The 14,098-nt window shown below is 37.7% G+C and overlaps 1 protein-coding gene across 1 annotated transcript in view; it reads left to right on the top strand.

Annotated features, from left to right (window-relative positions):
* Window positions 1–14,098, top strand: part of LOC149808240 (lysosomal-trafficking regulator-like) — a 250,120-nt gene that overhangs the window by 119,169 nt on the left and 116,853 nt on the right. Inside the window, exons 21-23 of the mRNA XM_089975328.1 lie at window positions 3,769–4,404; window positions 8,874–9,016; window positions 13,784–13,953. Coding sequence (XP_089831454.1) covers window positions 3,769–4,404; window positions 8,874–9,016; window positions 13,784–13,953 — 949 coding nt within the window. The remainder of the gene's footprint in view (window positions 1–3,768; window positions 4,405–8,873; window positions 9,017–13,783; window positions 13,954–14,098) is intronic.

Here is a 14,098-nt window from a genome sequence, read left to right as displayed (position 1 = left end):
CGTGACCCTTATTGTCTACCACAGTTTTGACAGCAAGTGATCATGTGACTAGGGTTGAATTATGGAAAACCATCATCAGCTTGACTTTATTCAACCAAGAGATATGAAATTTGGACATCTGACATATGCTTGGGTCAGTGTTTGGATAGTGAGTAAGAGATGAGGAAATGTGAAATTTTCTATTGATTCGTTCTTTTGTTGTCAATTTATAGAAAAAAGAAACATTATTGAGAGCCTTTGCAATTAGTTAAGATCAAATACTTATCACTACCACTATAAATGACTGGTAGATGGCATAATGATTTATTTAGTACAGAAATTGTAAATACTGTGTGATTACAGAACCTACATGAATAGGACCAATGAATGTATATTGGAATCTTTTTGTCACAGCATTTGAACATGTATAAAAAATATAGTGAAACTAATGCATTTGTTCAAGTTACTCTGATTGTATGGTCACTATAATTGATTCACTTATTGTACCCTAATCCATGCCAATTTCACGTATGTCTATGACAGTTGAATTATTATTATATGCTATGCACAAAGTATGTAGGTGAAACATAATTGTACCCTTTGTAAGGACTCATAAAAGGTTTGCTTGAGATATAAACATTATTTGTTGTTGTTGTTGTTGTTGTAGGGTTTAATGCCATTTTTCAGCACACGATAGGCTATACATGGCAGCCAGTATTAATGGTGGAGGAAGAACCCGGAAAACCCCGGAAAGAACCACCGACCCACGAGAAGCTACTGGCAAGCTTTCTCACATACCCACAACATTATTTGTAACTTGTGGACTATAAAAGCAATAATTTTTATTTAAAACAAGATAAGCTATCCCGATATCTATCCTTAAATAAGTTGTGTGAGAGATATCAGATGCAAGATCATATTGAATATCGATTGTTAGCTACTGATCGATTGTTTGCTTGATGATTGAATAGTAACATGGTCCACCCATTTGTGCATGAAGGCAGCTTTGATTTTATAATATTTTTTCTTGATAGTTGTGGCAACATTTTGCTACGGGATGAACTTTGAAGATTTGCAATTAGTTAATTAGGATGGTAAATTTATTGATCTGATTTAGGTGCTTCAACAGCAACATATTTTCATACACAGGTGTGTATACATGTAAATGAGCAAGCATCAGAGGGTTGTAGTGGGTTGAACAACAAGTTTTCACAGTAGAATTTTGTCCTGCTGACAGGTAAACCCTGAGAAACAGAGTAGACTGGACTATATTTTAATCTTGAGGATATGTTTTCAAATTTACTCCTCTATTATTGCTGGCTATAAAACTGATATATCTGCAGCACCCAGAGGTCCTGGGTACTTCAAATTCAGTTCAAAACCATGAAAGCAAGACGAATATATTCATCTAGTAAAATGATGTATATCTAAGACAGTACAAGAATACTTTTGTGAAGTTAATAAGAAAAACCTACTTAAATTGAAATTAACTTGCAATAATAAATATTTTTTGTAATTTTTAAAATGATTATAAGACCAGAATCAATTATATATTTGCAAGCTAATGCTAAACAGGAGAAACAAAATTAAAGGAAAATTTAAACTGAAATACAGACTTTACATACTTTAGTGAATCAAAATAACCCCACTATGAATTATAAAAGAACAAAAACCAATCAGATTTAGAAAAAATGAGAGAAAAGAGGTGGATGGTGTAATGTTAAGATTAAAAGCAAGGTGTTATGAGTCTGGTGAAGAAAAAAAAACACAAAATATTTTATTAACCTTCTAAAACGAAATTACATAAACAAACAATAAAAAAGTTAATTACAGAAGATGGAACGAAGGTAACAGGTCAAAAATAGATATTAAATCATCAGAAAGACGTTTATGAAAAATTATGCAAAATCAAAAACATCATTAACTTACAAACTTGTGACCATTTTTTAAAATTGTGATAAAGATCTTTAAGACTTTGAAAGAAGTTTATGTTAAGGTAAGTTAATTTTTTAAGAATATGGTTTAGCAGTCAGAAATATGTAAAATGAAGCTTGCCCTCATTCTGATGGATTTAATTCAACAAATTCTTTTAGAAAGATCTAGGAGGATGGATATGATGTGCAACAAAACTTTATTAAATACTGGAGGCCAATTTCACTACTTAATGTAGATTACAAGATTCTTTGGCATGAATGGGTCAAGAAAGTCATCCATTTTGTTATTAGTGACATTCAAAAGGATTTTATTAAAGGGAGTTCTAGGGTCAAGAAAGTCGTCCATTTTGTTTTTAGTGACATTCAAAAGGGTTTTATTAAAGGGAGTTCTAGGGTCAAGAAAGTCGTCCATTTTGTTTTTAGTGACATTCAAAAGGGTTTTATTAAAGGGAGTTCTAGGGTCAAGAAAGTCGTCCATTTTGTTTTTAGTGACATTCAAAAGGGTTTTATTAAAGGGAGTTCTAGGGTCAAGAAAGTCGTCCATTTTGTTTTTAGTGACATTCAAAAGGGTTTTATTAAAGAGAGTTCTAGGGTCAAGAAAGTCGTCCATTTTGTTTTTAGTGACATTCAAAAGGGTTTTATTAAAGGGAGTTCTAGGGTCAAGAAAGTCGTCCATTTTGTTTTTAGTGACATTCAAAAGGGTTTTATTAAAGAGAGTTCTAGGGTCAAGAAAGTCGTCCATTTTGTTTTTAGTGACATTCAAAAGGGTTTTATTAAAGGGAGTTCTAGGGTCAAGAAAGTCGTCCATTTTGTTTTCAGTGACATTCAAAAGGGTTTTATTAAAGGGAGTTCTAGGGTCAAGAAAGTCGTCCATTTTGTTTTTAGTGACATTCAAAAGGGTTTTATTAAAGGGAGATTCCTCGGTGACTTTTGCATGACCTGATGCAGTATCTTGAAAAATGAATCTGGTCTTCTCCTACTTTTGACTCGGTTGTATGGAATTTTCTGGAAAATGCCCTGAAATCTTTTAACTTTGGGGAATCTGTTTGACAGTGGTTCAGAGCATTCTGCAATAAATCAAAATGTTGTGTCGTTTATAATGGACATTTTTCCTCATTGTTTTTGAAAGAAGTTTTCGCCTGGGAGAACCATTCGCACCCTGCTTATTTATAATAGGAATTGAACTTGTTGCTATAGAACTAGAAAAGAATAGAAATATAGGAATTTTCTGTAACGAAATGGAGTTAAAGTTATGGTAATACACTGATGACACTTTTTATTATTAGATGGTTCTCATTTGTCCTTGGAGACAACCATGCAGATTTTAACTGGTCAACATCCAATTTTAGATTACTGGGATTAGATTTCTGTTGAATTGAAGGATATGGTAGAACTTAATTGTTCTATGAAATTGAAAGAAGTAAAGATGTTGCTTGACTGGTTGAGCTGAAAAAATGATCTCTTACTGGAAAATATGTTTATACTTGTGTTCAGATGAATCGAAACAATCCCCACCCCAAACTCGTAAATTATGATCTTAATTGGTGTATACACCATGTGACTCTGCATTACAGATTAAAACTTTATCTGTAAAATTGACTTTTATTGATTTTGGATGACTTCATTTATGAGCAAGACCCTCTGCAGATTAATTATCGATTATCTTTGGAAACAATTTTTATCAGGATATAGTAAAAATAAGTAAAACTAACATCATAAAATGTGGGAGATACATGTAGTTTAAATAGATTGTGTTTTTACAATTTATGCACTACATGGTGAACTGTCAAGTTATGTAAGTCAGTTGAGCGATATCAGGCCCACTTGGTCCTCTTCTTCCATTTGTTCTTTTTAGGTTACAAGAGGTCTCTGTCAAAAGTGGGGGTTGCTGATGGGATTGAGAGGTTACATATGTCAAGTGATGAGAAATCATCACAAGGCAGATCTCCAAAACGGTCTTTGCAGCTTGAAATAGGCAATGAGAGAAGTTTAATACCAGACACTGTACGTAAATTACGAAGTCAGTCCAACCCTGAAAATTCAGAAAATCAGAAGAAAAGTGCCACTGAATATATATATTTAAGAGCCCCAAGCTGTGATGATGCAGTCAAAACGGTTTCAATAGGTTTCAAGCCTTCATTAACTGTTGGCCACAAGAAATCTTCTGATGATATGGTCACAGAGAATGCAGAAGTTGAAGGAAGTTCATCACAGTCAGGGTTGGGAAGACATGATTCACAAGCACTTGCTGAAATACAGGATGATGGAAAAGTTTGGGAAAGTTCAAACCAGTCCCAGGAAGAAGACAGCAGTTACACAAGCCTACATGAAGAGAGTCTTAATGACAAACAGTGGGACAACATGTCTGTACCCGACAGGAAGGATCTTGACCAAGATGGAAACAAAAAGATGAAAAGTGCTGCTGATCATTTTGATGAAGAAAACGCAGAACTGTTTGAGCTTGAGAAAGGCCTGATTACACTATGTGTTGGTAAGTCTGTATTTATTAACCCACTGGCTTGTTCTAGAAAATATTTGTTGGTGTTGAAGTGACTAAAGCAATTTTTATATACACATACCACTCATGAAATTTTAAATAAGCAAACCAGTTACTTTTATTAGTAAATTCAGTTAAATCAACAACCACCCACATAAACGTTAATTAATATGCATTCAGTCAATCAACACTTATTTAAGGATTAGCTTTTTCACATATCAGTTGCTTGAATGTATACTCAAAGTTGAACACCAAATTACAACAATATCACAGAGTCTATTGCAAATGATCTGAAGGAATACAGTAGGGAAGGAGCCTAGATTATCTGAAGGTGTCTCTTTATGGTGTCATGGGCTTGATTTCAACAATATAACAGAACTAAAACTTTTGTTTCAGCACAAAATTTTCATATAAGATTTAAATATATTTTTATGTCCCATAGTGCATGTGTTGTTATTCATTGATAAATATTGGCTGACAGTTTCCCTAAAACAACTGGATCAGTTTTAACTGAATTTGCATGAAGCATCCTGGCATCAGACTCTTTATGGTTTTGCACAAAATGATACTGATTATTCATCTAGTATGGCCAACATGACTATAAATAGAAAACGTCTTTTAAGTGACTTTTCAAAACCTGCTTTGTAGAATTTTACTGAACGCAACAAAAAATGTCCTTCATGAAGGTGACTTTAATGTTGTACAAAATGATGTTGATCAAACATCCAGTATGGCCACCCGTATTATAAATAGAAAACCTTTAAATAAACAGTTTCTTCTGAAATGCTTTTTAACAGAGTTAGATCAAATTACCAGAAAGCCTCCTGGCATAAAGGCATTTCAAGTTTGGATAAAAGATGATGATCTGATTGATCTGATATCCAATATGGCCACCATTACTAAAAACTTGCAAACTTTAAATAACTTCTTATAAATTACACATCAGAATTAGACAGAATGCATCCTATCATGAAAGTTCAACTAACTTTCAGTTGGGATATATTAAAGATGTTCTGGAATCACCAATAGAAATTGGTACCACCATGCAGCTCTGATTAATGTAGGCCACCATGCAGCTTTAATTTATGTAGACCACCATGCAGCCCTCATTAATGTAGACCACCATGCAGCCCAAATGAACACAGACCACCATGCAGCCCAAATTAATACAGACTACCATGCAGCCCTAATTAATGTTGACCACCATTCAGACATAATTAATGTAGGCCACCATGCAGCTTTAATTTATGTAGACCACCATGCAGCCCTAACTAATGCAGACCACCATGCATACCTAATTAATATAGACCACCATGCAACCCTAATTAATGTAGACCACCATGCAGCCCAGATTAATACAGACCACCATGCAGTCCTAATTAATGTAGATCACCATGCAACCCTAACTAATGTAGACTACCATTCAGACATAATTAATGTAGACCACCATGCATCCCTAATTAATGCAGACCACCATGCAGCTCAAATTAATGCAGACCACCATGCAGCTCAAATTAATGCAGACCACCATGCGGCCCTAATTAATGTAGACCACCATGCATCCCTAATTAATGTAGACCACCATGCATCCCTAATTAATGCAGACCACCATGCATCCCTAATTAATGCAGACCACCATGCAGCTATAATTAATGTAGACCACCATGCATCCCTAATTAATGTAGACCACCATGCATCCCTAATTAATGCAGACCACCATGCATCCCTAATTAATGCAGACCACCATGCAGCCCTGATTAATGTAGACTACCATGCAGCTATAATTAATGTAGACTACCATGCAGCTCTGATTAATGTAAACACCATGCAACCCTGATTAATGTAGACCACCATGCATCCCTAATTAATGTAGACCACCATGCAGCTCTGATTAATGTAGACCACCATGCAACCCTAATTAATGTAGACCACCATGCAACCCTAATTAATGTAGACCACCATGCAACCCTAATTAATGTAGACCACCATGCATCCCTAATTAATGTAGACCACCATGCATCCCTGATTAATGTAGACCACCATGCAACCCTAATTAATGTAGACCACCATGCAACCCTGATTAATGTAGACTACCATGCAACCCTAATTAATGTAGACCACCATGCAACCCTAATTAATGTAGACCACCATGCATCCCTAATTAATGTAGACCACCATGCATCCCTAATTAATGCAGACCACCATGCAACCCTGATTAATGTAGACTACCATGCAGCTTTAATTAATGTAGACCACCATGCAACCCTAATTAATGTAGACCACCATGCAACCCTAATTAACGCAGACCACCATGCATACCTAATTAATATAGACCACCATGCAACCCTAATTAATGTAGACCACCATGCAACCCTAATTAATGTAGACCACCATGCAACCTTAATTAATGCAGACCACCATGCATACCTAATTAATATAGACCACCATGCAACCCTAATTAATGTAGACCACCATGCATCCCTAATTAATGTAGACCACCATGCAACCCTAATTAATGTAGACCACCATGCAACCCTAATTAATGCAGACCACCATGCATACCTAATTAATATAGACCACCATGCAACCCTAATTAATGCAGACCACCATGCAGCTCTAATTAATGCAGACCACCATGCAGACATAATTAATGTACACCACCATGCAGCCCTAATTAATGCAGACCACCATGCATACCTAATTAATATAGACCACCATGCAACCCTAATTAATGTAGACCACCATGCAGCCCTGATTAATGTAGACCACCATGCATCCCTAATTAATGTAGACCACCATGCAACCCTAATTAATGTAGACCACCATGCAACCCTAATTAATGTAGACCACCATGCAACCCTGATTAATGTAGACCACCATGCAGCCCTAATTAATTTAGACCACCATGCAGCCCTAATTAATGTAGACCACCATGCAGCCCTAATTAATGTAGACTACCATGCAGACATAATTAATGTAGACCACCATGCAGCCCTAATTAATGCAGACCACCATGCAGCTCTAATTAATGCAGACCACCATGCATACCTAATTAATATAGACCACCATGCAACCCTAATTAATGTAGACCACCATGCAACCCTGATTAATGTAGACCACCATGCATCCCTAATTAATGTAGACCACCATGCAACCCTAATTAATGTAGACCACCATGCATCCCTAATTAATGTAGACCACCATGCAACCCTAATTAATGTAGACCACCATGCATCCCTAATTAATGTAGACACCATGCAACCCTAATTAATGTAGACCACCATGCAACCCTAATTAATGTAGACCACCATGCATCCCTAATTAATGCAGACCACCATGCATCCCTAATTAATGTAGACCACCATGCATCCCTGATTAATGTAGCATTCTGAAGATAGAATGCACTAACAAGGAATGCTGTTATGCCTTGAATTATATGTACTGATATGGTTGTATGCTGCTTAATCATTTAAATATACACATATTGAAATTCATTCATTATTGTAGTTGTTGTCCTTTTTTGAATACTTTGAGTTGACTTTATTTTACAGGGTATAAATTTTCTTGGATTTCATGTTTGCTTGGACTGACACCATATGCCTATGGTACATATTAATATGTATAGTAATGCACAACCTACAGGGTTGAAGATTTAATTCATTACAGTGTATTATACTGCATTGCAGTAGGCCAGCAGTGCATTCATTACAGTGTACTATACTGTATTGCAGTAGGCCAGCAATGCATTCATTACATTGTACTATGCTGCATTGCAGTAGGCCATCAATGCATTCATTCAGTGTACTATACTGCATTGCAGTAGGCCAGCAATGCATTCATTCAGTGTACTTTACTGCATTGCAGTAGGCCAGCAATGCATTCATTCAGTGTACTATACTGCATTGCAGTAGGCCAGCAATGCATTCATTACAGTGTACTATACTGCATTGCAGTAGGCCAGCAATGCATTCATTACAGTGTACTATACTGCATTGCAGTAGGCCAGCTATGCATTCATTACAGTATACTATACTGCATTGCAGTAGGCCAGCAATGCATTCATTGCAGTGTATTATACTGCATTGCAGTAGGCCAGCAATGCATTCATTCAGTGTACTATACTGCATTGCAGTAGGCCAGCAGTACATTCATTTAATGTACTATACTGCATTGCAGTAGGCCAGCAATGCATTCATTACAGTGTACTATGCTGCATTGCAGTAGGCCAGCAATGCATTCATTAGTGTACTTTGCTGCATTGCAGTAGGCCAGCAATAAACTATACTGCATTGCAGTAGGCCAGCAATGCATTCATTACAGTGTACTATACTGCATTGCAATGGGCCTGCAGTGCATTCATTACAGTGTACTATGCTGCATTGCAGTAGGCGAGCAATGCATTCATTACAAAAATGTCATAGGATTTATTTCTTTATTTGAATCACCACTTTGTATTTATCTAGGTCTGTTGAAGCTGCTGTGTGACACCATTGTAATAATGCCAGATGCATTATTGGAAAAGACATTCCATAATTCCATCAACCCGCAGGTCTTCATAGTGCTAGCTCACCACAGTTCCCCTGAGATTAGGACCTGGATCATCAAGGTAAGTCCTAGCAAGAATAGTTCATTCTAGTTGAATCGGGTTGATATATGTATTCAACTAACCTGTTGGCAGGTGCTGAGGGTGTGATTATACCCGCTACCATATATTATCACTTATAAAATGAGTCTTAAATGCAAACTGCACATTCCCAGATCTGCCGTTGCATAATGCATGGACAGATCTGGTTCTGTGCAGTTTGTTAGTAGTAATAAGTAGAACAAACAAGGTGTAGTATTCAAATAGACTATCATTATTCCTTTGTTGTTAAGAATATAAAAGCATGTATATGGATCAAGGCTACAGAGCTTCTGATTTTCATAAAATGGGTCTTGTTATCACCAATGAAGCTTGGAGGGATATAACATTTTGCCTGCTCGTATGTGTTTCTTTTTTATTCACATGACATTTGTTACCATCTCATTATTTTGTAATATTTTGTTACCCCCCACCTCAGAATCTTAGTGCCTATTTCACATACACTCAAGATAATGGTGCTTGAAAACAATACAAAAGGATGACAAAGAAATAAAATGTAAAATGGAATAGTCCTGTCTTGCCATGGGAGTGAAGACAGGATGATGTACTTTCAATTTGACAGGGTGAATTCCCTGAAGAACCAGTTACATAGCTCCTTCACCTCTTTTGGTGTTCCCATCTTCATCCTATCCTAGGAAACGTAAGCTTTTAACAATGCAGTGAACAGGGTGTACTGCCTCCTTCTACCAGATCTGTGTCTAAAACCCTTGGGTACTTCAGACATTTGGATCCTCCACAGTTGGGCAAGACCCTCCAGGGCACAGTCCAGATTGGATCTTTTGTCATCCCCCTGAGTGATGGGAAGGGAGCTAACTTAGAAGTTGTCTCAAGGCCCATAGGTGACCAGGCAGGAAATGGCTGGACTGTCCCCCTTTTCTATTTTTTCAGTAAACATTTTCCATTTGACTACTTAGCCTCTTTAGCCCCTTGCTTTGGACTCCATTGCTTTGAAACTGGGCACATCTCCCCTTTAAGTTTTTCAAGGCTTTGGAACTGAAGTGCGCTTGTTACTATATCCTCCATGCCATTCTTTTCATTCAGCTTCTTTAATAAATTTGTTGAAATGAGCAGTGATTGTCTATGGCTGCTTGGCTGAGAAGCCATTGCCAAGACAATGAGACAAACACTTTATTTGTCTACGGTGCTCTACACCAAGCTCCATATCTATAGGGATGTGGTTTTGGAGAAATAAAAGGGTTTGCTGTAGCACAACAAAATCCTTCTTTGTGCCACTCTGCTTGATGCAGAGATGTTTTTGGTGGGCTGATCCATACAGTGACCTCAAATGATTTTGAATTAGCAATAACTCTGGTCCCTGGTATTGTTACTTTTCCCATCTAAATTGGCAAAGAAAACCCTTAAGGATGAAAGGTCCACAGTACCCTGTTGTTTTTTTTTAGCTGACGCCTCAGCCGAACCATCAGTTCTAGTGTAAGACTCCTTTCCACTTGTCTTTCTCACAAGATGTCCAGAATGGGACTGGGAAGAAAGTCTTTTAGTCTTCTACAGATTCTGTAAGGAGGGAGGCAGTCATCTCTAAGAAGTCAAACTCTCTCCTGACAAAACCCCTCCTCTTCGCAGCTGTATCTTGGGAGGTGAATCCTCTCCCACTGAGACCCTTCTTATCAGCTTCTTAATGTTCCAGTAGGTGCTGGATTTAACCTTTTTTCAAAGGTTTGGTTGGACCTTATGGATAATGCATGGGTCCTTTCCATAATAAAAGTGTTTTACCAGTTTTGCTTTGGGACCCTTGACCTCTTTCAAGGACATCTGTTCGGTTCCATGATATCCCTATTGGAAGAGATGTACACATATCTGAGGATGGTTGCAGTAGATGGGGGTGACAAACATTCATTATTCAGGAATTTATTTCCCACTATTCCTAGTATAAAAAAAGGTGGAAAGTTTTGACTCTTTATCAATCTTTCTTCTTCAGCAAGTTTTGGGGACCTCAAGTGGCCAAGTGGTCTAAGGCATTCACCATGACGGATCATTGCCACCTCACCTCAGTCTGTGTGGGTTCAAGTCTCAGGTTCAGCCAATGTGGATATGTGAGAAAGCTTGCCAGTAGCTTCTCATGGGTTGGTGGTTCTTTTTGGGGTTTTCCTGGGTTCTTCCTGCACCGCTTATACTGGCCTCCATGTATAGCCGATCTTGTGCTGAAAAATAGCTTTGAACCCTACAACAATGACAATATCAACAACATTAAGAAGAGAATTTCAAGATGGAGATATTTGCCTCTGTCAGAAAATCATGCCAAACATCTAGGAAATAGTCTCCATAGATCTCCAGGATGCCTATCTTCACATCTATATTTTCTGATCCCACGGGAAATTACAGAGGTTTTTAAAAATCTTTTTGACAGATCTTTTCATCATGGGCTCTTCTTGACCTAGTTTACACTGTAGAGCCTTGACCAGGATGATGTGTGTACGATTGTTTTGAGTCCCCATCACACAATGGCTTCATGATTGGTTGATACAAAATCCTATGATGTGCCATTCAGAAGGATTAGTCTTTCTTTTGGAAGACAGTGATTCATTGAGGCAGAATCACCAACCTGGAGAAGTTGAATCTTTTCCTTATCAGAATGTTTTATTATGTGGCAGTTAGTTTTTTCACCCATGAATGGACAATGAATGTTCCTTTTTGAACAGAATCTCCCAATTACATTCTCTCATAGAAATTCCTGATGAGAAGACTTTGTTGCATGCTTTCCTGTTTCTCCTGGGGGCAACATGGCACCAGAAAAAGTTCTATGGGGAAGGCTTCAATTGCTGTCTCTCCAGTTTTTGTTTCTAACAAACTGGAAACTTCACAAGTAACCCCTGTAAGGTCAGATTCCCTTTGGCTGCAGACTTTGTCAATATCGGAGTTGCTAGAAAAATCAGGACAGGTTTCTAACTGGAGTTCCATTTCATCAAATGGAACCTCATTCCTTGTTTTGCACTGATGTCTCAGATTCATGTTGGGATGCTTACCTAGAGCCAGATGGAGTAGTCCTGCAGCGTCTGTGGTCTCTGGAAAATAATGTTTCCTTCATATGAACAATCTAGAAATGTGGTCTGTTTTTAATGCATTTTAAGGGGGCATCACCTGCATAAGACATCACTGCATCATGGTAAAGATGTTATTCATATAGTACTTTAGATATAAAGGGGACACTCATGCTGCTTCTATCTGCTTGAAAGTCTTGGACATCCTCTGTTGGACAGCTTACAAAGAGACCACCATTTGAGCCAGCCATAATCTGGACAAGAGGAATATTCTGTTGGACAGCCAGTCCAAACAGGAATGAACAGTCTTCACAGTTTGGTCTCAGCAAAAGTAAGTAGCAGAGACACTTTTTATCTTTGGGGAAAGCCAGTGGTAGACTTTCTATAATGAGGTTGAGGTTGAACAACACATCCCTTCTTTATATCTGTTCCATGGCAGACCAGAGGCATCGGTGGTAGATGCCTTCAGTTTGAGATGGGATTGACTGTATGTCTACACCTTCCACCTTCAGAATAATTCCTTAGGTTCTTCACAGGATCAGGATTGCCAAGTCATGGCTAATCGTCATAGCTCCTCAGTGACCCTAGTGAGCCTGTTTCAGTGATCTTCTTGAGTCTATGAATCAGTCTTTCTTCTTTGCCAACCTGGGAATATGGCCAAGAATCAGCTACCTTCAGTAGGTCCCATTCCTGTAGTATTACTCAGTCTCAGTCATACCTATGCTGCAGATGATCATTATAGACTACTGGTACTTTACCCTACTAGAACTGTATTTTTCTGTTTAAAACAGAAGAGTAAAGAAAGTGTGAGAACCATTTTTTTCTTCATTCTTAATGATATCTCTGACATTTCAGTAGCCATATGGATTGTTCAGGCTATTAGAAGAGCTTACCAATCTCTCACTGGGAGAGATCTTTATTTCATGAAGTTCCGAGTCCATGACGTTGGAGCTGTTGCTACATCATGAGCATTATTTAATCATTCTTCTTTGGACAGCAGTCTTGAAAGCTGCATTCTGCCATTCTCACTCCAACTTTTTGTCATTTTATCTTTATTCGGTGCCAAACCAGGTAAAGACATGTACATTTTAGGTCCAAGTGTGTCAACCCAACAAGTTGTCAAGACATCCTCCAACCAGTGGTAGAGCATCCTACTGATGGCAATCACAAGTTAGGCCATCACTTGCCCAGCAGGCTGGCAAATTCAACAGTACAATAACAGCAGGTATTACTACTGTTAAAATAGCTGAGGGGTAAAGTTAGTTTGAATCATGTGATGCTTACCTGCTATTATTGCCCACCTCCCCCCCTTCTCAGGTGCCCTTTCCATCTCAATCCAATCAACAAAAAAGGACAGTATTCCAAATGACTGAATTTGACTAAGTTATTAGAATGGGATCATCACATTTTATTTTCTAGACCTTCAGTTACTAATTGGAATAGTCACCAGGAACTGGGGTCTAGCACACAGAAAGATATAGCTATGATAGCAGGTAAGTATTTCATAATTGAAGTTAGTTTCACACCCACAAAAACTACATTTTAATTGCTATTGGTGATATGTCATTGAGTTGTTTATTGATGTCCATGACCACTTCCCCATTACACAAGGTCATAGTGTACTTTTAGAGACTTTATATCGAGGGATCACTTTATGGTAAATTGAAATGTAATTAATGTGTATTATGGAAACTTTATGGAACTGATACTGTATCTTTTATTTCCGATATGTCAGGTTCTGGCAAAGTATCTTGAACACTGTAATGCAGGATATGTGGAATCTTTCCTGAAAATGGATGGCTTCCAGCTGTTGTCTGCCCAGCTGTTCCAATATCCCACCTACCAGGAGCAGTTTGAGGCAGCTCTCTCAATAGTCCTGGCAAGGAATTTCAGCTTTGAGGATGGGTATTTATCAAGCTTTACTTTTTGTCTTGTCTGCATTCAAAGATGACAATATACCTGTTATCCTTGTATACTATATATAGTAATCCTGGTGTCCATTTGTCCATCAGTCCATCACATAAAATCTTGTAAATGCAACTAGTCTTGC

This window comes from Sinohyriopsis cumingii, chromosome 1, assembly GCF_028554795.1.
Source record: "Sinohyriopsis cumingii isolate HCF-2022 chromosome 1, ASM2855479v2, whole genome shotgun sequence".
Taxonomy (NCBI): domain Eukaryota; kingdom Metazoa; phylum Mollusca; class Bivalvia; order Unionida; family Unionidae; genus Sinohyriopsis; species Sinohyriopsis cumingii.
This window is presented reverse-complemented; position numbering and strand designations above follow the sequence as displayed.